Source organism: Gracilinanus agilis, chromosome 3, assembly GCF_016433145.1.
Source record: "Gracilinanus agilis isolate LMUSP501 chromosome 3, AgileGrace, whole genome shotgun sequence".
NCBI lineage: Eukaryota > Metazoa > Chordata > Mammalia > Didelphimorphia > Didelphidae > Gracilinanus > Gracilinanus agilis.
Window position 1 is genome coordinate 273,519,386 of NC_058132.1, and position 27,760 is coordinate 273,547,145.

General features: G+C 32.8%; 1 protein-coding gene across 2 annotated transcripts in view; it reads right to left on the reverse strand.

Moving 5' to 3' along the window:
* Positions 1-27,760, reverse strand: part of GALNT13 (polypeptide N-acetylgalactosaminyltransferase 13) — a 717,275-nt gene that overhangs the window by 293,808 nt on the left and 395,707 nt on the right. For both annotated transcript variants that reach the window (XM_044666584.1, XM_044666582.1), the window contains exon 6: positions 16,184-16,301. In XM_044666584.1, the coding sequence (XP_044522519.1) occupies positions 16,184-16,301 (118 nt within the window). The remainder of the gene's footprint in view (positions 1-16,183; positions 16,302-27,760) is intronic.

Sequence of the window (27,760 nt, forward strand, 5' to 3'; positions counted from 1 at the left end):
TGTTTGACTTAAATATACAAAATGAACTTATTTGAATTACATATTCTATTAAAGAACAAAGGGACTTTTAACATTCTCTCAATATGTATTTCTTTAGCCATGTGAGCATGAAGTTCCAAAAGTGAAAATTTATATATTTATATAAATTATGTTTATACATATATATGTATATAATTCTGAATCCACTTCAAATGTGAGTGTAAATTTTTAAAACAAAATGCTATGGCAATTTGGAACTATGCCCAAAGACCACTAAAAGATTGCCTGTCCTTTGATCCAGCCATAACATTGCTGGGTTTGTACCCCAAAATGATGATAGGGAAAAAGACATGTACAAAAATATTTATAGCTGCACTCTTTGTGGTGGCAAAAACCTAGAAAACAAGGGCATGTCCATCGATTGGGAAATGGCTGAACCAATTGTGGTATCTGTTGGTGATGGAATATTATTGTGCTCAAAGGAATAAAGAACTAGAGGAATTCCATGTGAACTGGAATGACCTCCAGGAACTGATGCAGTAGTGAAAGGAGCAGAGCCAGAAGAACATTGTACACAGAGACTGATACATGGTGGTAAAATAAAATGTAATGGACTTCTGTACTCGCAGCAATGCAAAGACCCAGGACAACTCTGAGGGATTTATGGAAAAGAACACTACCCACTTTCAGAAGAAGAACTACAGGAGTGGAAACACAGAAGAAAAACAATTGCTTGAACACATGGGTTGGTGAGGACATGATTTCAGATGTAGATTCTAAACGACCATCCTAGTATAATTATCAATAATATGGAAATAGGTCTTGATTGATGACAAATGAAGAAATGCACTTTGGCTACGGCAGTGGTGTGTGTGTTGGGGAAAAGAGAGTAAGAACATGAATCATGGAATCATGGAAAAAATTTTTTTCTAAAAAATAAAATTAAAAAAAGAAAACAAAATCCTACCATATATTGTCTACAAGAAGCACATATGAGGCAGGTGGGCATACACAAGGTTAAGGTCAATGGCTGGAGCAAAACCTTTTGGGCTTCAACTGAGAAAAAGAAGACAGGAGTGGCAATGATGATTTCGGACAAAGCCAAAGTAAAAATAGTTCTGATTAAAAGAGATAGGGAAGGTAATTATATCCTGATAAAAGGCAGTATAGACAATGAGGAAATAACAGTACTCAATATGTGGACCAAATGGAGTAGCATCCAAATTTCTAAAGGAGAAACTGGCAGACCTCCAGGAGGAAATAGACAGTAAATCTATACTAGTTGGAGACCTAAATCTTCCCCATGAGACCTAAATAAATCAAACCAAAAAATAAATAAGAAAGAGATAAGAGATGAATAAAATCCTAGAAAAATTAGAGTTAAGAGATATGTGGAGAAAAATAAATAGGGACAAAAAGGAATACACCTTTTCAGCTGCACATGATACATTCACAAAGATTGACCATATTCTAGGGCATAGAAACATTCCAAACAAATGCAAAAGAGCAGAAATAATAAATGTAACTTTTTCAGATCATAATGTAATAAAAATAATAATTAGTAAGGGCACATGGGCAGTAAGAACTGTGGGAGTAGAAACAGAAGAAAAACAGCTGCTTCAACACATGGGCTGATGGGGCTATTATTGGGGATGTAGACACTAAACGATAACTCTAGTCCAACTATCAATAATATGGAATTAGGTCTTAATCAATGATACATGTAAAACCCAGTGGAATTGTATGTCAGATATGGGAGTCTGTTGGGCGAGGGTAGGGTAGAGAGAAAGACTGTGAAACATGTAACTTTGGGAAAATATTCAAAATTAAATTAAAAAATTCCTTCTATCCATGTAGTTCAGAAACTTTTCTGTAGCTTAGAGCCTCAGATAGTTACTTGGGGGCATTAGGAGGTTAAGTAACTTCTGAAGGGTAACTTGACAATATAATCTGGAAGAGGCAGGACTTGAACTATTCCTAGAATGGTCTTCTCAACACAAATGTCTATTCTCAAAAGTACCTCTTGTAAATTTATAATCTGAAATCATTGGGAAATATGCCATGCAATCATTTTTTAATATTTAATTCTTGAAATTAAATTTATTTCATTAAATCACATAACTCCTTTTTAAAAAATGACATCATTTTAGCTGCTTAGAACAGAATAACATATTAGTAGTCATCTACTTAAGATAAATATACCTAGCTATGACAATATAATCATAGCTTAGGATGGTGCATATTTTTCAGTAGTTACCATAGAGATTTAAATTTGGATCTTTAATAAGAAGCACATTCATCTGATTTTGAATAGATCAATTTTGGGTAAGCAAGGTGTACTTGGCTTTCTATCTCAATTCCCACATATTACTATGATTGACTTGCAATTCTATTTTGCAAATTAAAAGTCTAAAAATGAGCATATATAAAGGGATCTATTACGCAGATTTCTTGAGCTCTTAATAGATGTCTCATTAATTCTTTCATTCTAAATCAAGTGCTTCAGCATGTGTTGTTAATGGCATAATATTATTTCATTCATGTATTTTGCAAGAAGATAAGAAAAATATCAGAGAAATAAGTTAAGCTCGAATCTAATGTGCATTATTCTACTAAAAGTGTCTGAAAAATAACCATATATCATTTGCTTTTACTAGCAATTTTTGTTAGATATAATGATTTTAATTTTTCCTGTTTCCAAAAGTTCTCTCACTAAACCAAAGTATACCCTTATTCTCTGATTATCTACAGTTCTCAAAATCATATGATTTAGTGAAAAAATTGACTTCATATGTTATTTAGTTCAATCTCTTCAAGCAGGTGCTTCAGGGAAGTTAAGTACATTCTTTGGTGAAAGCTATTAAACACTAAAATTTGAAATCATACTGAGTCTTGACTCTTTTTATGAAACCACATTCTCATTTCCTTGCCAATTATTTGGTAATATGCTTGACTGTATCCCCTTTTAAATTAAAAAGAAAACCACCATACAAAATGCTATAATTTCAGATGAGGAAAAATCATTATTTGCTTACCTAGGCAGTCAGGATTGAGCCATGTTGTAGAGGGCACTTAATGCCAATTACAGGGATATTTGGATATATTTATTGTGGACTATTGTGGAGCAATTCTGAGAGATGTAGTGCCAGGAAAAAATTGTGCTGTGCACATATTTAGCTGACGACAATATGTAGAATGGATTTGAGGGGGGTAAAACTGGCATTTGAAAAACCAATAGGGAAGCTATTGCAGTAGTTCAGGTGAGAGACAATGAGAGCCTGACAGATAACAATCTGTACATATAATGCACTTTAATAATTCAAAATAGTTTCTCCAAATTAACTTAATAAGACACATTATACAAGTATTGTTAATTCCATTTTGAAGGAAAGGAGAAAATAAAAACTTTTCTATGATCACATATCTAGGTATTGAGGCAATGTTAAAATCATGTCTCCTGATGCCACATTTAGTGCTCTATTTCCTATTCTTTTCAGCGGGAGGAGATGAGTAGCAATGCTAAGAGAAAATGAGGATGGAATGACAGAGATAGCAGAGACAGAAGATTTCCTTTAGCAATACAATTCATAGGACTTTGCACTGTACTCCAAAAATATTGAATGCTCAGTTGATAAAGTAGAAGCATAGTAGAGTCTCTCTGAAGAATTATATGATGATTGACAATTATTTTCAAAATCAAACAAAAGTATCATGACTTTTAGGGACATTCTTTTTGGTTTTCTAATTTGCAGAGTAAAGTCAGGGCGGTGAATAATCATGTAGAAAATCCCTCCCCAAAACTGACCAGAACTTACTGTCCTGTCCTTCTGTTCACCACATAGGAAATTTTTTTTTATTTTTTGGTGTTGTTCCAAGGTCACACAAGAAGTGAATACATAGTCATGATTAAAACTTAGTTCTGTTTATTCACCATTTCAGAATTTTTTCCACTCTACCACACTTAAAAGGGGATTATTTGTTTCACAAAAGATTTTACTTTGTCCCTGATTTGAAATAGTCAAATTTTTCAGCAAATATACAAACAAATCCATTTTCATGCATCTCTTCAGGAAAGTGTCTATTGTACAATGTAAGTCAATCTTGCAATGTTCAAAAAAGAAGCCTGACATCATAATTAAAAATGTTGCCTTTAGATAAAGCAAACACATTAGGCATAACGAGTCATATCAAAATTGTACCTGAAAACAAAGAAAGCTAATTTCACACTTAATGCACTAGAAAAGTGTAATCATCTTGCTCATATGAAAGAAAGATCAATACTAGCAGAGTCACTTCATAAAATGCTTTGGGGAGGAAAGGAGGGTAAAATTCCATTTTGCAAAGCCAAGAATAGTGTTCAATGTACAAACAATAGGACCTAGGACCAGATCTACACTTTTAACTGATAGAGGGTACACTCAAATAAGGAAATCCTCAAACTAATATAGGTCATCATCTTCTCTCTTATTTATAGCCTTGCAAGATTGCCTGACACATGAAGGTAAATTAATTCCCCAGGGTTACATAGCCAATATGTAACAAGACTTGACTTCCACTTACTTTTTTATAGCTCAGAGTTCAGTTCTCTGTCCATGACACTATTATGAATCATGGGACAATACTTTTGAAATAATTATCCAAATTTTAAAAGAAACTATTTTATAATTTTACTAATGATTTGAGTTATACAAATGCCCCAGGACTACTCATTATTTTCATTTAACCATATAGTTTTAAATATTTTGTAATTACTTAATGAATGATGATTTTTTATGTGGGCAGTAGTGGAATGGTTATTTTTAAAATTACTTTTAAGACAGTTATGAGTAAACAGAATTGGTGCTTATACATATAAATATTTAATAAATATGTTTATAATTGAGTTAATTGCAGATGAATATATGCTTACATGCTTGTTTTATCTTTTCATCTTGAGAAATATGCATGTATATATGTGTTGTATATAATGTATATAAACTCTGACATTTGAAACTTTTTCTTATTTTTCTTCTTTTTAGTTTAACATTGCTGTCATTTTCTCATATAATTCTGACACACATGAAAGCCATCATTCATTCAAAGAATTAGATTTAAAACTTTGATCACATTTGCCAAAGTATACCTCATTAATATTCTTAAAAGATTTTTTTTGTTTTCCCAATTACATGCAATGGCAATTTTCAGCATAGTTTTCCTGCAATTGTATGATCTAAATTGTCTTTCTCCCTTACTTCTCTGAGATGGTAAGCAATTTGATATGGTTGTACATGTATGATCATATATAATATATTTTTATATTGATCATTGTTGTGAAATAATATTCATATAAAACTAAAACCTCCAAATGAAATTACAAATAAAATAAAATGAAAAATAATATGCTCTAATCTCCATTGAGACTCCCCTGGTTCTTTCTCTCAAGCTACATAGCATTCTTTGTACTTGGTCCTTCAGAATTGTCTTGGATCATCATATTGCTGAGAATGGCTTACTTAGTCTTTCGTAGTTGAAAATCATACTTATTTAATCTCCTAAATATTCTCTTGCTTGCCTTTTCATGGTTATCTAGAGTATTATATCTGAGGGTTAAATTTTCTATTCAACTTTGTCCTTTTCATCAGGAATGCTTAGAAATCTATTTTATTAAGTGACAATTTCACCACCTGAAAGAACATGCTCTGTTTTGCTGGATAGATGATTCTTTTTTGGAAGTCTAGTTCCTTTGACTTCTGAAAGAATTTAGTCCTAGTCTTCCAATATTTGAGAAAAGTTTCAAAATCCTATCCAATCCTTTTCATGACTACATGATATTTGAATTGTTTCTTTCTGGCTGTTTGCAGTATTTTGGGCTATAGTAGTCCTGAATGTTATCATTTGGGTTTTTATTTCAGAAGGTGATCTGTGGATTCGTTCAACTTCTATTTTACCACCTTGTTAAAGAATTCCAGGATAGTTTACTTTGATAACTTAATGTAATATTTTCTCATGGCTTTCAGGTACTCTAATAATTAAGTTGCCTATTTTAGATCTATATTCCAAATCAGTTTGTTTTTTGTGATAAGGTATTTCATATTTTTAAAATTTTTATTCCTTTGATTTTGTTTTATTGTTTCTTTGTGTCTCATGAAGTCATTAGCTTTCAATTGACCAATTTTAGTTTTAAAGAAATTATTTACTTCAGTTACCTTTCAAACCTCCTTTTCCATTTGACCAATTCTATTTTTTTAAATTAATTTCTTCTTAATATTTTTATACCTCTTTTTACATTTGACTAATTTTGTGGTATTTTTGTCTATTTTCCCAAGTTGTTCACTCTTCCTTGCATTGATTTCATTTCTTTGCTCAATATTTTTGCTCTTTTCTTATCTGAATTTTGAAGTCCTTTTTGAGCTTTTCCCAGATCTGAGACCAATTTCTATGTTTTTGAAGTTTTTCATATTAACTGCTTTTGATGTCTTTTTCTCCTTTTGAATTTGTGCCTTCTTCTTTACCTCCATAATAAATTCATATTGATCAATAGATAGATAGATAGATATAGATAGATATATAGATTTAGATATAAATGTAGATATGTATATAGATATATATGTATGCAATAACTGGAAATTTTATAGATCAGATTTATGAGCTTTAGCAAGAAAGAACACAAATTTCTTTGGGAATATGCCAGTAAAATTATAGCACAATTTACAGACATATTTTAATATTTCAATAATCCATTGTTTCATAAAGGATACACTCTGTACTAATAAAGGCCATGCCCCACCCCATATATCAGTAGGCAGTATTCATGAGTTAATATACCTAAAAAAATAAATCCATCTCTTGTCTCAACCTCTAGTGATTGTTAGAAGAAAATTTCTCTCTCTCCTGTATTGCCTTTTTTAACATCATCTCTCAGTGACCTAGAGGTCAAATATTGCTGAGTAAATTCAGGTATAGACAAGTCTCAGAAATGGAAGTTAAATAACCAAGCAACCAAGGGAATAGAAAACTGATTCCACAGATACTGCCTACCTGGGCAGCTCAGGCATATTAAGAAACATGATTGGTTCCTGAGATGTAATGTGTGAGAGTTAGCGGGTGAAGAAAAGAGCTTATAAGCTGAGACTTGGAAGGAAGTAGAGGTCCTTGGAGTACGCATGGAGTCCCAGAGGGGACCCTTGCTGCATTGTAGTTGCAGGCCCATTATGGCAGACAATAGATTAGAAAGCTAATTATCTCTCTATCTCCTAGTTTTCCCTCTCTTTACTACTACTACTACTACTACTACTACTACTACTACTACTACTACTACTACTACTACTACTACTACTACTACTACTACTACTACCACTACTACTACTACTACTACTACTACTACTACTAGTACTACTTTGATTTAATAAAGCTATTAAGCCACAAATAGTCTCATAATTTGAAATACTACATGATGAACTTTCTTTTACCAGATCCATTTTCAAAGTTTTTTCCATATTTCTAGGATATGCTAGATAATATATACTGCTTTCATTGTCTGAGAGAAAACCTGGGTCATCACCACCATATAGTGACACTGACTTAGGCCTTCAAAATAGGTAGGTAAACATGCTCTCATAAAAAGTCTAATCATTAAGTATTCTAAAATATGCAGATATTCTGAGGATAAATATTCAGATCTGTGACTGTAGCTTTTGAATTATGAAAATAAAAGTGTTGTAGAATGTTCAGGATATTTTTATCTGATGAAAAAAGGATACCTTAAACCAATTACATATGAAAGTCGAGTTCACAATGATGACTTCCCATATTTTAATAAACTCATTTATCATATCATCACCTTAAATTTGGCCTCAAATGCTTTGGAAACTTTCCCTAAGCATGTATTATGTAAATGTTCTTCCCCAGTGAACCCATATAATATGAACTTTTAAATCTCACCTGCTTTGTTTCTTTTACCAAAATTGGGGCCTTTATACCAGTTCAGATAACAGACATATTTATTAGCTCTTCATATACGCATGCATATATTTATAACTATATATAAGCACATAAATATGTATGTGTATATATTCATATGCATTTAATTAAATTTATGTTATATAACTATATTTTATTTATAATATATTTATATGTTTGTTCTTCCAAATGATAAATTACACAACAAATGTTTGAATAATGAAACAATAATTTTAAAAGTCATTCCTGGGGCAGCTGTATAGCTCAGTGGAGTGAGAGTCAGGCCTAGAGACAGGAGGTCCTAGGTTCAAACCCAGCCTCAGCCACTTCCCAGCTGTGTGACCCTGGGCAAGTCACTTGACTCCCATTGCCCACCCTTACCAATCTTCCACCTATGATACAATATACTGAAGTACAAGGGTTAAAAAAAAAGGCATTCCTAAATGCTTTTGTTTCCATTATCTGAATGCTATAAAAAGTATGATATAATCATTGAATTATGATTATTATTATTGTCTCAATTCTCTACTTTGATTTGTGTTTTCAGACATTCTAGAGGTATTTTTGATTAAAGTGTGAGACATAATTAAATTTGTCAAACACACTGGATCAAGAATCTTTTCTATATTATTGGAATTCAGGAAGAATTCCAGAAATTAAATTTCCTTAAAATTAGTTTCTTTAAACTTAGGGAAGTAATTGTGAGACTGATAAATGTGAAAAATGAGTATGTGTCACTGAGGGGATGAAGATATGCATAAATATGGAAATACCTAAAATAAAGAATTTCTGTTACTTTATAGATGTAAATCATGTACAATATCAGTGTCTTGATCAAAACATGTCTTAAATTTTGCTGCGACTTGCTAAAAAGGTGGGATATCTGGCTTGCCGCCATCATTATAACAATGATATTTAGTGTGTATGACCCAGATATGAATTTAAGGCAGAATAGAATAGTTAGCCTACTTCTGATTTTATGTTTGCAAAAATTTTATCACTATTCCAAAAGAATACTCAGCATTTCTTGATTCAGCAGGCTTGGTCATATAATCTTTACATCCTATATAGTTATATAAAATGAAAGAAGAAAAAAAAGCTGTCCAAGTGGAGAGATATATTGACAAAATACATTTCTTTGATGTTCTCTGACTTATAAAGTATCATCACCTTTTTGACTGTTACATAAATGGGATTGATAATGCATGCTTATCATTATTCATGTTATTTACTATGCCTGGAATGCCTTCTCCCCTTCCTTTCTTTGTATGAATTTCCACTACCTCTCCTTTTTTTTTTTTTTGTCTAGGCACATTTCAAATATCTCTGTGAATTTTTCTCTGAACAAAGTAATGTTAAATGATGTTTCTTATTCCTAGAAATTCCTGTCTTTAGCAATCATTTGTCACTTGTATTATTAGTTATATTTTTATCTACATATCTCCTCTATAAGAAACAATTTGATATATTTTTATTAGAGTTATAACTATATATAAGCACATAGTTATAAAGACATAGATTCAAGCCACATCTCTGACACACTGTGGCTGTGTTCCATCAGCAAGTTACATATTTTTTTAGTTCCCCATGAAAATTGTTAAAAGGAAAAATGTCTTTCCATGTATCTTAAATGTATAATATTAGGAAAAGAAGATAAAATTTAAAGTCCCTAATTTAAATATAGATACTGTCACTTAATACCTGTGTCAGCTTCAGGTATATCACAACTCCTCTGGGCCTCAGTTTATAAAATAAGACATTTGGATTAGATAGTCTCAGATGTCTCCCTCAGTTCTAAATTCATGAGCATATGATTCTACTTTTTGTCATATGTATTCAATGCACATTTGACTTATTAACTATGTGTGTATGTAGTGGATGGGAAAATATCTATTGGTAGAAGTAGTTTCAAATTTTAATATAGATACTCCCCCACCTTCAGTTCTATAAGTAAAAGATATACTCGGGTCAGAAGAAAAGGATGCAAATAATTACTGTATAGAATAGTGAAACACACATATCCATATGTATACACACATAGATAGATACTCACATATATAATATATATGCACTTGTGTTGTACATGTACGTATATATGCATATAAGCATACATGCATTCACAGATTTGTGTAGCACATTTAATTTATTGCCTATCAAATTGAGGTTCTTTTGAAATATTTGACTATGTGCTTATGTCATTTGTAAAGCTGTGCTAAAACAAGTTTAAAGGGTATTAACTTCAATTAAAAAGTAATTTTGAGGGGATGGGGGGACTAGAAAATCAAGAAGATGATTAGGGGTTTTAACACCACATCTCACTGAATACTACTCACATCTTCTATAGCAGGAGTCGGCAACGTATGGCTCTCAAGCCATATCTGGCTCTTTTGAGGGCCAGATATGGCTCTTTCTGCAGGAGCCATAAAGTCAATTTTTTTTCAGGCGCTGTTACAGGAGCGCACACTGTTACAGGAGCACGCACCATGAACACTGTATGGCTCTCATGAAATCACATTTTAAGAAATGTGGCGTTTATGGCTCTCATGGCCAAAAAGGTTGCCGACCCCTGTTCTATAGGATCATTTATTCTTTTTTAAAATTTTTAAAATTTATTTTTTGAATATTTTCCCCTAGTTACATGTTTCATGTTCTTTCCCTCTCCCTCAATCCTCCCTACCCCCACCTTAGCTGATGCACAATTCCACTGGGTTTTACATGTATCATTGATAGGATCATTTATTCTTGATGCAATTAATTAGCTGACAAATATCAAGCTTAAGTTTCTGAAGTAGAAACATTGCAGTTATTATTTTTTGCAACTCCACACCTACCTTCTGAGAATTAGAAATCTTTCATTCTACTGAAGAAAATAACCAGTTACCAAGTTCTTAGAAAAATAAAGGTAAAGAAAATATGACTGCTAATTGCTGGTAAATTTCTAACATATTCTATTATCCATGTCAGATTTTTGAGGTCTATATTACTACTTTCCAAAATTTGCAAACAGATCAAATAATATATAGAGATAGGAAATGAAATAAATGAATTTTGATTCATAGTGTAAATATATCCTCATAGTCATGCATACATACAACATATACAGATATCAGTGTACAAATATATACACAAACATATGTCCTACATTTACACATGCATATGTAACAATTATACACTATATGTAATTATATATTATGCATTTTATATATGTACATATATGTAGATATACTCACACACATACACACAAGGTCATATGTTTGTGTGTGTTTGTGTATGTATTTTATTTAGGGTAAATCAAAGTTTTCTGAATCATAACTTATTTTTCTTTTTACATTTTTTTTTGCTCATTTTGTGTTGACCATGGAAAGTGTTAGAGTCAATGAGTGAAAACATGAGAAAGCCCAATGAGTATACCTACACTCATTTGAAGAACAGAAGGCAGGAGGAAATAGACAGGACACAGACTTTTCTGGGACGTCCTTTACTTCAGTGTCTCCCTAACACCTCTTTTGATACCTTCTGCTGTATCTGTGTGTGTGTGTGTGTGTGTGTGTGTGTGTGTGTGTGTGTGTCTGTCTGTCTGTCTGTCTGTCTGTCTGTCTCTTTTTATATATTTATATTTATAATATATATTTATAATACACATGCTCACACACAGATACACACATACAGATATGAGTATCTTTGTAATATCTCAATTTCTGTATTGACTGGGATAATTAGATTAAGTCTACAATGCTCATCTTTAGATTTAATCACCAAAGATGAGAGTACTTCCAATCTTGGGAGGTCCTAACCCATGAGTGCTAGAGTGAGTGATGCCCCCTAGGTGTTCTATGAGAATCATCTATTGTGATTGGCTACATAGGCTAGGGGAAAGCACTGTAAAGTGATGCATAAGTGACCCCTTTAAAAAGAGGGAGTTGAGTGAGTGAGGGGTTTTCTGGTTTTGTGAAGGCAACCTGAGGTTGCTGTGCTAGTTTGTGACTAAGACTGTTCCACATGGTGAGTTTAAAGACTGAATCTTCCTGAACTTCTATTAAGAATCTTCTTTTTATAGACTCTGTGAATGAAGTTTGCTCCATTCACCTCAGGGCCTCTGGCCCTTTCACCCTCAGCTGAGGGTTAAGATCTACCTGCATTAATTAGTGGGATAGATTCTTATTTCCTTACTTCATCTCTCTCTTCTCATGTAAATAAACTTCCATAAAAGTCAATTTTGATTTGAGATTATTCTTAATTGAGGATTGATAATAGGTCATCCTCCAGTGACCATGCCCATACATGACACCTATTCACTTCGATATTTTAAACCCTTAAAAATATGGCTTACTTTTCTTTTCTTGTTTACTTCATATTTATTTCCTTCTTACCCTCCTCACTCAAATCACACTGACATACTAGTACTTCTCAATAAATGGCATTGTATCTCTTATCCCCTCTTTTTTTTTTTTTTTTTTTTTTTGCATAGGTGATCTCCTATGCTGGGCATTTACTTCCTCTTTATAGTGCTTTGTAGAATCTTTTAGTTTCCTTTGAAACATTACTTAAGTACTTCCTTCTATCTGAGACCCTTTGTAATTCCCTCTAGTTATTTAGTGCTCTCTTGAGCACTTGAAATGTATTTGTTTCTATTTACTTGTGATGGTGTTTCTCCTCTGATAATATATAAGCATCTTTGTCTGTGTCTTCTCATTGCCTAGCAGAGAGCCATGCATAAAGTGGTATTTAGTAACTTCTTAAAAAATTGAAATCAATTGCACTGATTGTGGTAAGGTCAGTTCTCTTTTAGCAGGTAAGAAAATTAAAGAAAAAATAATTTAGAATGAATAATTCTTAATTGCAAAATATTTAAAATGTTAACATGACTTAGTCAAAATCAAATAGCTACTTTGAAGAGAATAAAATTCAGAACCCAAGTTTGATTGACTTCTCAGGTGAATACCTTTTCTATTATACTATGTTACTTTCATGAATGGGAGCAATGGAGAGTTGGGTCTAGGTTGTGTCCTTCACACACACACACACACACACACACACACACACACACTCAGAAAATCTTGTGTTTTTTAGTCATTACTCTTTTAATCCTACCTCCCCATAAAGAAGAATTCTCTTTTGAACATCCATTCTCTGATCACTCTTTCTGATTCTCTACTTTTACTACCTTGTTTCACCATTTACATGCATGAGTTAGTGAGTGTCCCAAACAGGATAATAGGAGTGTCCACATCCAAACATATATTTTATGATGAGAGCTTTGGTCACTAAAACAAAGAAATAGAACAGACAGGTTGAAAGGGAGAAAAATGGATGAATAAGTGTAGGCAGTGATAAGGAAGAAAAGAATAGGATGTCATCTGCATAGTCAAGGTCATGGGTTTCAGTAGTATTGTCTATCATTATTCATTGCTGTCCAGTTGTTCAGTCATGTCTGACTTTGTGGCAGTATTTTGGATTTTATTAGCAAAGACACTAGAATGATTTATCATTCCTTTCTCTATCTTTACAGATGATGTTACTAAAACAAACAAGGATAAGGGACTTGCTCAAGGTCACAGCAAGTAACTGTCAGAGGCCAGATTTGAACTAACGAAGATGTGTCTTGACTCCAATCTGGGCACTATAACCACTGTACAAATTAGCTGCTGCTGCTTCTTAGCTGGGAGTCTAAAAGTAAATAAATTATATGAGTTTTTTGTTTTTTTTCTCATAGTAAATTATCCAAACAAATTAAAGAGAAGGAAGTACTATTTACTGGAGGGAGCAGGCAACCTAGGTTTTCATTTTTCTTTTACCAGAAACTTATAATGTGAACTGAGGTAAATAACTAAAGTTATTTAGGTCACATAATTCTTTTTTCTTTAAAATCAAAGAAATTAGTTAGATAATCTCAAATGTTCCCTCTATTGCTCAGATCACAAAATCCATGGAATTTCCTATTTATTGTTATTTATTAATATCTATCAAGTAAATTTATAAGGTTGAAGAAATGAGATGAAGAGTAATGGCGTAACTATTCTGAATTTAGCATTGGATCTTTGGGGCCAATTCAAGATATTTGTCAGCCTATAATTATGTTCTGTAAGTATTAACACAGTAAATAATTTGGAGCTTGATTTTTATAATGATATGCCCAGGTTTTATACTATAGGAAAGTGGCATAATTGAGAGTTTTATGTAAGACGATCCTACCGGTACTTTATGAATAAATCCTTTTAAATGATGTTCCAAGATAAATTCTCTTTCAAATATTTTCCATACCACAGAATAGTATGTTTTAGTGAGGCTGCTATAGATTATTTTTCTTTCATATTTTGAGGTAAATATGCCTATCAGATATTGTATAATACTGTTACATACTATAAAATTAAAATTTATTTATTATATTTTTTAGCTTTAAAAGTTACATGTTGAATTTATTACTTTAAAAGAAAAGCAAGCTCCACATGAATTAATTTCATCTACAATCCTTTCCCATCAAAATTTATTTTTGAAAAAAAAATAAAAAAAATAAAAAAGAATTAAATGAGATAAGAAAATACAAAAGGTATATTAAAATTATCTTTCAAATAGTTTGGCTGAAAGTATCAGCTGATAGCCTTTATATATATTTTAAGGTTTCAAAGTATGTTATGGTATATCTGATGATTCACTGGATAGAGGGCTGGGCCTAGAGTCAGGAATAATTAAGATAAAATTTGATCTCAGACACTTACTAGCTGAATAATTCTTAGCAACTCACTTAACCTCTTAAGCCTCAGTTTCCTTAAGGATAAAACGTGGATAATAATAGCTTCTACCTGACAGGGTTTTTGTGAAGATTAATTGAGAGAATATTTTTAAAAAGCACTCAGCATAGTATCTGACTTATAATAGACAATATGAATGATTAGTCCTCTTACCAATCTCTTTTATATGTATTATCTCATTTGATCTTAACATTCCTGTGAGGAAGATCCTGCTATTTCCATATTTCAGATGATGAAATTGATACATATTTCAGATGATGAAATTGATAAGGTGAATTGCCCAGATACCTAAAACTAATAAGTGTCAGGGGCTCTATTTGAACTCATGTCTTCCTGAATTCAAGTACAGTATTCTGAAGGAAGAATTTTAATGATCATTTAAGTCCTTAATCAAAGAAGCACTGACGTATAAAGTAGCAATATCTTATTGATACAATAGACTTAATTTTTTTAAAAACCCTTAACTTCTGTGTATTGGCTCCTTGGTGGAAAAGTGGTAAGGGTGGGCAATGGGGGTCAAGTGACTTGCCCAGGGTCACATAGCTGGGAAGTGTCTGAGCCTGGATTTCAACCTAGGACCTCCCGTCTCTAGGCCTGACTCTCAATCCACTGAGCTACCCAGCTGCCCCTACAATAGGAAAAAAGTTTATTTAGAAAAAAAAAGTTTCAATATTTTCATGTCACTTGATTGCCAGGCATGTTGATGATTTTAAATTCTGAATAATATTAAATAATACTCACCATAGTATGGTGGCTATAATTTTCGTCTAAAATCCAGGAAGTGATGGATTCAAGTTCTGGCTGTGACATATAATCCTTCTATGATACTGAAAAAAACATTTCACTTCTCAATGTACTATGCTATTTTCTGAAACTTTCAGTTGTATAGAAGATACCAAAGGGAGAAGGAGTTTCCTCAGTAGTATGTTTACTATATCAAAGGAATCCCAGGCCCAATTCAATCTATCACAATAGAAAAGTCATTCTAACCACTAGTCCTAATCTTTTCAATGCCTTAAATATAAATCCAAGTTTTTTATTAACTCAAAATATCATCTAAATGAATGGGGTTTTTTGGTTTGATTTTTTTAACAAAATATCTTTTCACATCAGAAAATATTGGCTACTTGCTGAAATAGCTAATTTCCCTTTAAGAATAGGAACCTACTTAGGTAGATCCTACAAATATAATGTAACATATATGTGTATGAATTTGGGGTGAAAAATAGCAAAGTTTTCAGTATTATACTCTCTCTCTCTCAACTTCTCCCAAGACAAATTAAGAAAATAGATAGTCCTGCATTTTTATCAAAATAAAATTGTGGATCAAATCATCTTAATAATGTCTATGATATTGCTATATGATAGTAAATACTACATAAAACAGAATTCAAATAACTTTTCCCTAAATATGAATTGAAATTATTAATTGATAGATTGAATTTTCATTTTAAGATGAAAATAAATGCTGTGCCTTTGATATGTGGTAGTAAAAAAATGAAGTAAAATCGAGTTACCCTAAAAGACATTTCAAGATTCTCTCCACCCCAGATATCCATTCCTGCATCGTAAGCTCCTATCTCTTCAAAGTAGTTTCTCTCAATTGAAAATAGGCCGCCAGCCATAGTAGGGGTCCTAGTTGAAAAAAAAAACACAACAGAAAAGAATATTCTTTGAAAGACAATATGTGGAATTTAATAAGTGAGACTGTAACATGCATCTCTAGAGATGTTTATTTTTTTAAAGGCATTAAAAATCTTAAAATTAAATTTATAGGGATATATGAAAACTTACATATATATGTAAATTATATTTTATATCTGTGTATAAAAATGTAAATATATATATAAATAAAGATTAATTTAACTGTTTCCAATGTTTAACCATTTGGCTTAATTGCAGACCTTTTCAATGAGATCTGAAGAAAAGTTAAAATACCATCTTGAAGTAAAGCTTAGTGAAACAACTTCCTTGCTTTGAGCCCTTCTATGAAAGTTTAACACATCATGAATGTCTCAGTCATAATTTCTCTTAGCAAAGTTATAAATCATTAGGCAATGAACATTTCAGATGCAATTCAATTGTTTGAGGAGCATGGGGACATTGCCTTCACTGAAACGGGACTGCTACACATTGAAAATTGTCTTAGAAAAGAAAAAAATGTTTATAGAAAGTGGTATGGGCCTGATGACTGCTATAAAATTTTCTCCTTCAACATGAAACATGCACATGCTAATGTGTTATTCCTTTTCCACTTGACTTACAAGGGATAAGGTTAGAAATGTATCCTTAAGAGTGGAATAATTAATGGAATTTCCAGGCCCAACAGGTGACTGAGAATTACATGGTATTTTTTCCCAGTATAGTCACTTCCTAGTATGGAAAGTCCATCCCCTGATACAGATCAGCACCCCCTCTTCAACTTGAGAGCTGTCTGAAGCACTGAGAGTTTAAATTCTTTGCTCATGACTAAACAGCTAATATATTTCAAAAAAGTAAAGCCAAATCTTTTTATCTTTAGGACTAGTCTATTACCTATACCAAAATGCCTCTCAAAAGAATTTCAATCGGATACTATTAATGGGGGAATAAGGTGACTAGAATAAAAGATTGCTTTCCCTTTACTATATATTTCAAATGCTATTCTCTTTTGGAAAACCATGCTTCTAAATAAATCAGTGAAGGTCAGAATTCTTTTTGAATGTGACTCATTATATATGCATCATACAATTGCTTCTATCTATTACAGTTAGGCTGACATCCAAGCAGGAACCAGCTTGCCTGGTCCTCACAGTTGGTGGAACACTTAACAAATCAAATACTTCATTGCTTTCAATATCATATCTTCTTCTGTCATAGGTTATGCTAACATCTCCTAATAAAACAGAACCATTTACTGAACAACAAGCAAATAACACTCTATTTGGGCATATAGCATATTGTGAACTTCTCAATTTCTCCCAGTGCACATAGTGTTTCAAACTCAGGTAATTAACTGTCTGTCATTTGGAATAACTAAAGCTTCATAGGTCTCAAAGCTCCTTTATTACTTTTGGTCTTGCTGGGTTTCTGCCATGCCTAGTATCATTGACCTTCCCAAGTTATAATGAGAAACAATAACAAAGCTGAACAGATGGTAATGATGGACTGGCCATGACCCTGCACCTAAGTGGGGCTTTGGAACTCAATAGCAATAACTCTGTATAGCACAGTGATACTGAATACTTTCCTTAATAGGACCATGGACAAACAGTGTTGCCAATATTCTGTGATAATATTGCCAAATAGTTTAAAGTGCTAAGTGATCCATTTTTAATGATCAGCCCAAAGCGCCTAATCACTTTTCAAAAGAATAATAAAATGCTAAAGTCTTTTAAGTAAGCAAAACAAAATTCTCAATATAATAAATGGAAATAATTTCTCCCTAGGGAAGATGCGTGAAACAGAATACTCAAACTATTTCTAAGTATGTAATGAAATTAAACTTTAAAATTCAAAATAAAGAATAATTGAAATATGTTTTCATTTTATTTGATAAAGGGTGAGAAGAAAAATGACTCTTATCTCTTAATTTCATAGATTTCTATACTGAGGATTTCAATTAAAAACAAGCTTTATAAATACTTATATCAATTAGGCCCCTGCCCCTACTGTTTCTTACTTGTAGAACCTTTAATGTCTATATGTGCTAATGAATTTTTTCTGTTATTTTCTTTAGGTAACTTGACCCTTTAATGATACACACCTCTTTTTTGAATGTATCTTTTTTTTAAACCCTTCTGTCTTGGAGTCAATATTGTGTATTGGCTCCAAGGCAGAAGAGTGGTAAGGGCTAGGCAATGGGGGTTAAGTGACTTGCCCAGAGTCACAAAGCCAGGAAGAATGTGAGGCCAAATTCTAACCTAGAACTTCCCATCTCTAAGTCTAGTTCTCAATCCACTTAGCCACCCAGCTGTCCCCAGAATGTATCTTTCTTATCTCTCTTTCTTTGAACTTTTATTTTCCTTTAAAGCTCACCACAGAATATATCTTCAGTGAAGTGTTTTTTAGTCTCTCCAGTTAACAATGCTCCCTTTCTCTCTTCATATTAAAATGTATTCATTTTTCTTTTTTTGTTTAAAAAACTCTTATCTTTTGCCTTAAAATTGATACTAAGTATTTGTTACAAGAGAGAAGAGCAGCAAGGGCTAGGCAATTTTAGGGCTAAGTGACTTACCCAGGATCACACAGCTAGGAAGTGCAGGAGGCTAGATTTGAGCAGAGTATTTCCTGTCTTTAATTCTGGTGCTCTATCTTCTGAACTGCTTAATTGCCCCTTATTAACTTTTCTCATACATGCTGTACACCAAGACTGAAATGTAAGTTCCTTAAGGGCAGGAAAATATTTCCTTATGTTTGTTGGTTTTCTTTGTATCCCTGCTCTAGCACATTGTCTTATCCTAATTGTCATTTAGATATATCTTTGTCAAATTAAATTTAAAAAAGTAAATATGTATTGAGTGTCTGCTGCATACAGCACCATATTGTCAATTCTTCCTTTAAGGTTCTATCCCCCTGTGTAACATTAAGCTGAAAAATACAAAGTGTATTTAATTTCTTATTTTGTCCTTGCACAGTCCCATATCAAATGACAGCATTTATCATGATGTTCGAAAGAATTAATATCACCTTACTCAAGTATTATTAATAATTCTTGTGTTTGCATGATCTTTTTGGTTATAAAAAGAAGAAAAGTATTTCAGAGACACAAACAAATATTGTGACACTTTTCGCAATCAGGGAGTTAAATGGAGAAAGGTCTTTCTAGTATAAAGATATAAGGGAGTTTTTCTCAGGTCCATGAACTATAATGTGGAGTTCAAGGAGGCAACTTAAAATGTTTCTATAGGCTCAAATGAAAACTTTTGGGGGTGCTGGTGGTAGTAAGAACTGTATAGAAGAACATTAGAGAGGATGCTGCTTTGATAATCCTTTAGCACTTTCATTATGAATTAGGTTATAGAAACAGATTACAAAAGAGGTATGATTCCTAGCAGCTTTGCCAAGCCAAATGATTAACTGCAACTAAGTATGACCTAGTGTCTAGAGCAGAAAAATAGGTCTGGCAGGACTCAAAGTTAGGAACTATTTCAAGACAGATAGATGACTAAGAGAGATTAAGGATCTAAACCCTTGAATGGCTTTGTGGAATTATGATGAACATATGTATATGTGCATGTGTATGTATGTGTGTGTTATTTTTACCCTATTTATAAGTATCATTTGTGTTTATTAGTACAAATTTAGAAAAACTAGAGAATGATGTTAACTAGTTATTTGAAAACAAAATAAGGGAAAGTGAATACTTTTGGTATGTCTTATATGCAAAAAAAGAACATGTGTTCTGGAACATAGGAGACATGATGGCATTAAGAAAATAGTAGCATGCCAAGTCAATCTTTAGAACTTGGGAAATGCTGGAAAGAAAAATGGAACTAGTAGGGTACAATCATTCAGGAACAACAAAATGCTATTTTGTTTTTTACTTGTACAACCTTCTAAATATCTACCAAATCATAATACAGCACTTATTCCAAACCAGGATATTCATAGTGTGTGAGAGCAAAGATATGAAGAACATAAATCACTATATCTTCATACTCCAAATTTGCTTACTGTATTACTCTTATGGATCTGTAACTTCATTAATGAATTATTGCCTCCAACCATACAGACACAACCCATCTATACCAGGGCATTGTCTCTCATACATTTGTACATGTGGAACTCATACACAGAAAGATGACTCACTAAAATTAGAAATTCATATCAGTAGTCAATTTTCACAGCATTGTTAAAGAGAGCTTCCTCACCAGTATTTCTCTAGGCCAATGCACTTACAGGTCTAACCAAAGACAAGTGCAAACTCTGTCTTTGTCTCTCTGTTTCTCTGTCTCTCTGTCTCTCTCTGTCTCTCTTTTCTCTCTTTCTTTCTCTCATTCTTATCTATCTATCTAACTGTCTATCTATCTGTCTATTGCATTAGCCACATATTCATATAGATAGTTCTACTTAAGCTGATTAAGATTTTATCAAGAATTTTAACATAACTAAGAAAAATATATAACAAAATTATAAAGAAAAATAATTTTGAAAATTTAGAAATCAAATAAAAATTATAAATTATGAATAAAAAAGATGAAGATGAACTATATTACAGACCTTTGAAGAGAGATGATGAGCTTAAAATGCAGAAAGAGGATTCATTTTTTTTTAAAGTAGCTGATGTGTGAATCTCTTTTAGTTCAATATGTTGATATGCACTGAAAAATTTGTGTTTTTTTTTCAATTTACTCAGTTTGTAAAGAGGGGGTGATGGGAAGTATAGGGCATCTAAATAGCACAGTGGATAGAGTGCATGGCCAGGAATCAAGAAGAATTTAATTCAACTACAGCTTGAGACACTTAGCTGTGTGTCCCTGAGTAAATTAGTTAACTCTATTTACCTCAGTTTCCTCATTTGTAAAATGATCTGGAGAAGGAACTGACAAACCACTCCATCATCTTTGCCAAGAAAACCCCAATATGGGATCATAAAGAGTCAGACATGATTGAAAGCAAATAAACAAAGACAGTTGAGAACACTAGATGAATAGTTTAAGGTCACTTAGTTCTACCTAATCAATACTCATGAGGCACTTGAAGCCTAGAAAAGTCATGACTTTCCAGAAATCAAATTAGACCATGAAGGAATGGATTTGAACTGGCAAAGATATTGTGGCAATTGGAGGACGACTGGTAATTATGATATCAGAGTTGAAAATCAAACACATTTGTTATAACTCCCAGTCTAGTGGTGTTCCTTTTAATTAAAACTCTGTCTTAGCCCATATCTGTTGCTTTCCAGAAGCTATTTTTTTCTTTGATGATTATTCACAAATTTTTATCAATAAATTTTCTCCTTTGCCAATTCATAATTGTTCATCACTCATTCTAGAACCAGAACAGAAGACCACTGAAACTCAACTAACCCACAAGGGAAATCTTTGCAAATATCAAATATCCTCACTTCCATTCAATCTGTAGTAGGCAGGTTTCTTGTTCCACTTATTATAACTAAACTAATATATCCTGAAACTACAACACTGTCAAATTTTCATTATTCATATTAATATCCATATATCTTATGGATACAATATATTCATTTTCATAAATATTTATTAAGCTATTATAATCAAACAAAGCATTTGGTAAAAATAATTCACACATAACCGATAAAACTCATTATAGTTCAAAGTTTTAGCCATTTTCTTATTAAAAGAAACTTTTGAAAGGACTAGTCACTACTAAAAATTTCAAAAGAAGTGTGAACTTCTTCTTAACAGGCTGCAAAGTAAAAAGAAAAGAGCATGGTAATGAATCAAGAGATCTGGTCTCTACTTCAAGGTCATTCATTATAGTCATTGATTTGAGGCCTATCACTTCCCCTCTCTGCTTCTCATCTCTTTCATTCAATCTCTTTTCAGAGCTCAAATCCTATCCATTTTTCCTGCTGCCTCCTGACTTTCTCCATTTCATCTACTGAAACCACTGCAAACTCAACATAACATAGTACACTGAAAAGAGTGTCAGATCTCTACACAAAGACCTGGACTTGAATCTTGCCTGTGCTGTTTATTTGCACATACTTTGCCAAGTCAAAAATCACTCTGACTCATAGTTTTGTCATCTGCAAAATGATAGAGTCAGACCAGAAAACCTCTAAAATTACATTTGGTTTGAAATCTATAATCTTCTGTCTCAGAACAGACTCAGTAACTTTCATCCCCAAATCAAATTCTTTACTCTAATTTACATTTTTTTCTACTGAGATTCAAAATTTCAAAGTCATGTCTCACTCCAACTTTTATAACCCTTCTACAAACATTCAATTAGTTATTAGGTTATGGAATCTAGGGATTTAAGTATTTCTGCTTTAGGGATCATGGAAAGTTTCATATTTAGATGGTAATAGGACTGAGCTTGAAGGAGAGAAGAAATTTTAAAAGTTGGGAAGTTTAAAAGAGGAAAGATGATTAGAAATATGAGAATTATTAGAAATATTATTATTATATTATTATAATAATAATTAGAAATATCCAATACTTAAGTGCATTGAAATGAACTTAGAGAACAAAATCAGATCCATAGGGGCAGAAAATTGATTCACACCCTATAGAGAAGTAGAAGGGTAACAAAGGGACTGGTAGGGAGGGAAGCAATACTAGGGAGGGAGAGGGCTTGGGGAGGGGAGCACCTTGTGGCTTTAAAGAACAATAAGAGGGGAATAAGAAGGGAGGGGGAAGCAGGGAAGTACAACAAGGGAGAAGATTATAGTAACTGATTAAAAACAAAACATTCGTATAGAAGGAAGCAGAGAAAGAAGAAAGGACAGGTCTAGGAGGGAGAATCAAAATGTCTGGGAATGCAGAGTTGATAATTATAACTCCGAATGTGAATGGGATGAACTCACCCATAAAATGGAAGCAAATAGCAGAGTGGATTAGAAACCAAATCCCAACCATATGTAGTTTACAAGAAATACACATCAGACAGACAGACATAGAATGAAAATGAGAGGATGGAGCAAAATCTTTTGGGCTTCAAATCAGAAAAAGAAGGCAGGGGTGGCTATCATGATCTCTGACAGAGCCAAAGTAAAAATAGGTAAGGTTAAAAGAGATAGGGAAGGTTGCTACATCCTAATAAAAGGCAGTATAAATAATGAAGAAATATCAGTACTCAATATGTATGCACCAAACAGAATAGCTTCCAAATTTCTAAAGGAGAAGCTAGTGGAGCTCAAGGATGAAATAGATAGCAAAACCATACTAGTGGTGGACCTGAAACTTCCCCTATCAGATCTAGAAAAGTCAATCCAAAAAATTAATAAGAAAGAGATAAGAGAGGTGAATGAAAGCCTAGAAAAAATCGAGTTAATAGATATTTGGAGAAAAAGAAATAGAGGCAAAAAGGAATACATCTTCTTTTCAGCAGCACATGGAACATTCACAAAGATAGACCATGTAATAGGGCACGGAAACATGGCAAACAAATTCAAAAAAGCAGAAATAATAAATGAAACATTCTCAGATCATAATGCAATAAAAATAATTATTAGTAAGAATAAATGGAGAGGCAAACAAAAAACTACTTGGAAATTAAATAATATGATTCTCCAAAATAATTTAGTGAAAGATCAAATCACAGAAACAATTAATAATTTCATTGAAGACAATGACAATGATGAGACATCTTACCCAAACTTATGGGATGCAGCCAAAGCAGTTCTAAAGGGAAAATTGATATCACTGAGTGCATATATTAACAAATTAGGGAGAGCAGAGGTTAATGAATTGGGCATGCAACTTAAAAAACTAGAAAATGAACAAATTAAAAATCCTCAAATGAAAACTAAATTAGAAATTCTAAAAATCAAATGAGAAATTAATAAAATCGAAAGTAAAAGAATTATTGAATTAATAAATAAGAGTAGAAGCTGGTATTTGGAAAAAAAGATAAAATAGACAAAGTACTGGTTAATCTAATTAAAAAAAGGAAAGAAGAAAACCAAATTAATAGCATCAAAGATAAAAAAGGAGACCTCACCTCTAATGAAGAAGAAGTTAAGGCAATGATTAAAAACTATTTTGCCCAATTATATGCAATAAATTTAGTAATCTAGGTGATATGGATGAATATTTGCAAAAATATAAATTGCCTATTTCAGCAGAAGAAATAGAATACTTAAATAATCCAATATCAGAAAAAGAAATTGAACAGGCCATTAAAGAACTCCCTAAGAAAAAATCACCAGGGCCTGATGGATTCACAAGTGAATTCTATCAAACATTCAAAGAACAATTAATCCTAATACTATACAAATTATTTGATATAATAAGCAAAGAAGGATTCTTACCAAACTCCTTTTATGACACAAATATGGTACTGATTCCAAAGCCAGGCAGATCAAAAACAGAGAAAGAAAACTACAGACCAATCTCCTTAATGAACATAGATGCAAAAATCTTAAGCAGAATACTAGGAAAAAGACTCCAGTGAATGATCAAGAGAATTATTCATCATGATCAGGTGGGATTTATACCAGGAATGCAAGGATGGTTCAACATTAGGAAAACCATCCACATAATTGACCATATCAACAAGCAAACCAACAAAAACCACATGATTATCTCAATAGATGCTGAAAAAGCCTTTGACAAAATACAACACCCATTCCTACTGAAAACACTAGAAAGTATAGGAATAGAAGAACCTTTCCTAAAAATAACAAACAGTATATATCTAAAATCATCAACAAGCATCATATGCAATGGGGATAAATTAGAAGCCTTTCCAAAAAGAACAGGTATGAAACAAGGATGCTTATTATCACCTCTTTTATTTAACATTGTACTAGAAACACTAGCAATAGCAATTAGAGAAGAAAAAGAAATTGAAGTTATTAAAATAGGCAAGGAGGAGACCAAGCTATCACTCTTTGCAGATGATATGATGATCTACTTGAAAAATCCTAGAGAATCAACTAAAAAGCTAGTAGAAATAATCAACAACTTTAGCAAAGTTGCAGGATACAATATAAATGTACATAAACCATCAGTATTTCTATATATTTCCAACATATCATAGCAGCAAGAGGTAGAAAGAGAAACACCATTTTAAATTACCCTAGACACTATAAAATACTTAGGAATCTATCTACCAAAACAAATACAGGAATTATAAGAACATAACTATAAAACACTTTTCAAAAAAGTAAAACTAGATCTAAACAATTGGAAAAACACTGAGTGCTCATGGGTAGGATGAGCTAACATAATAAAAATGATTAATTTACTTATTTAGTGCCATACCTATCAAACTACCAAAAACCTTTTTTACCACATTAGAAAAAAACTATAACAAAGTTTATTTGGAAGAACAAAAGATCAAGAATATCAAGGGAAATAATGAAAAAAAAAACCATGAAAGAAAGTGGCTTAGCAGTACCAGATATTAAGCTATACTATAAAGCAGCAGTAATCAAAACAATATGGTAGGTTCCGGGATAAGATGGCGGCAGAGTAAGAAGCAGCTCTTAACCTCTCCTGACTGAAACACACAAAACTCCTCAAGGGGACAAAAAAACAAGTCCAGATGAATGAAGGAACCCTACAACAGGGCACAGCATGGAAGGTACGTGGAATCAAGGCATTTCCATGCTATAAAGTGGTGAAACAGCTCTCACTAAATCTCGGGCTGAGCAACCACCGTACTCCCACCCCCTCCACATACAACACCTATAGCGCCGAAGCCACCTAAAAAGAAATAGAGCAAGTGTGGGGCACCCATTGAGTCATAATCTCAGATGACATGGGGGATGGGAAAGAGGGGGTGAATAGCAGGGGACACCAAGAGAAACTTGAGTGAATAAGAAAATAGGATATTCTATTACACACAAAGAGGGCATGGGAGGGAGAGGGGACAAATACCATTATAAGAAGGAGACGAAGAGAGCATTAAGAGGTAATAATCAAACCTTACTCTTAGTGTAATCAACCCGGAGAGGGAAGAGTAGCTATACTGTCCATTGGGACATAAAACTCTTATCTAACCCTTCTGAGAAAGTGAGAAGGGATAAACCAAGGGGAGCACGGGAGTGGGGAGGTCAAAAAAAGGGAGGGGAGAAGAGGGAGGGAATTCATAAGGCCTTTAAAAACAAAAAGAGGGGGAAAAATAAGGGAGGGGGTAGAAAGGGAAGTTAATCAAGGGAGGGGATAAGGGATAGCGACTCAATAGCAAACCACAGATTTAAAAGGAAAAAGTATAAGGAAAAAGGGGGTAGGAAGAGGTGAGGATTTGAAAATGTCAGCAAATGCACAACTGATGATTATAACTCTGAATGTGAATGGGATGAACTCTCTCATAAAACGGAAGCAAATAGCAGAGTGGATTAGAAACCAAAATCCCACCATATGTTGTCTACAAGAAACACATATGAGGCAGGTGGACATACACAAGTTTAAAGTTCAGGGTTTGAGCAAAATCTTTTGGGCATCAAATGAGAAAAAGAAGGCAGGAGTGACTATTATGATTTCTGACAAAATCAAAGTAAAAATAGATATGATTAAAAAAGACAGGGAAGGTCATTACATCCTGATTAAAGGCAGTATAAACAATGAGGAAATAACACTGCTCAATATGTATGCACCAAGTGGCATAGCACCAAAATTCATAAAGGAGAAAATGGCAGAGCTCAAGAAGGAAATAGATAGTAAAACCATACTAGTGGGAGATCTAAATATTCCTCTGTCAGATCTAGATAAATTAAACCAAAAAATAAATAAGAAATAAGAAAGAGGTAAGAGAGGTGAATGAAGACCTAGAAAAATTAGATTTAGTTGATATGTGGAGAAAAATAAATTGACCATGTTATAGGGCATAGAATCATTGCAAACAAATGCAAAAGATCAGAAATAATAAATGTAACCTTCTCAGATCATAATGCAATAAAAATAATAATTAGTAAGGGCACCTGGACAGGAAAACAAAAACTAATTGGAAATTAAATTATATGATTCTCCAAAACCAATTAGTCAAAGAAGAAATCATAGAAACAATCAACAATTTCATTGAAGAAAATGACAATGATGAGACATACTACCAAACTATGTGGGATGCGGCCAAGGCAGTACTCAGGGGGAAATTTATATCCTTGAGTGCATATATTAACAAATTAAGGAGGGCAGAGATCAATGAATTGGGCATGCAACTCAAAAAATTAGAAAGTCAGCAAATTAAAAATCCCCAGATGAAAACTAAATTAGAAATACTGAAAACCAAGGGAGAAATTAATAAAATCGAAAGTAAAAGAACTATTGAATTAATAAATAAGACTAGAAGCTGGTACTTTGAAAAAACAGATAAAATAGACAAAGTACTTGTCAATCTAATAAAAAAAAAGGAAAGAAGAAAACCAAATTGATAGTATCAAAGATGAAAAGGGAGACCTCACCTCTAATGAAGGGGAAATTAAGGCAATCATTAAAAACTATTTTGCCCAATTATATGGCAAT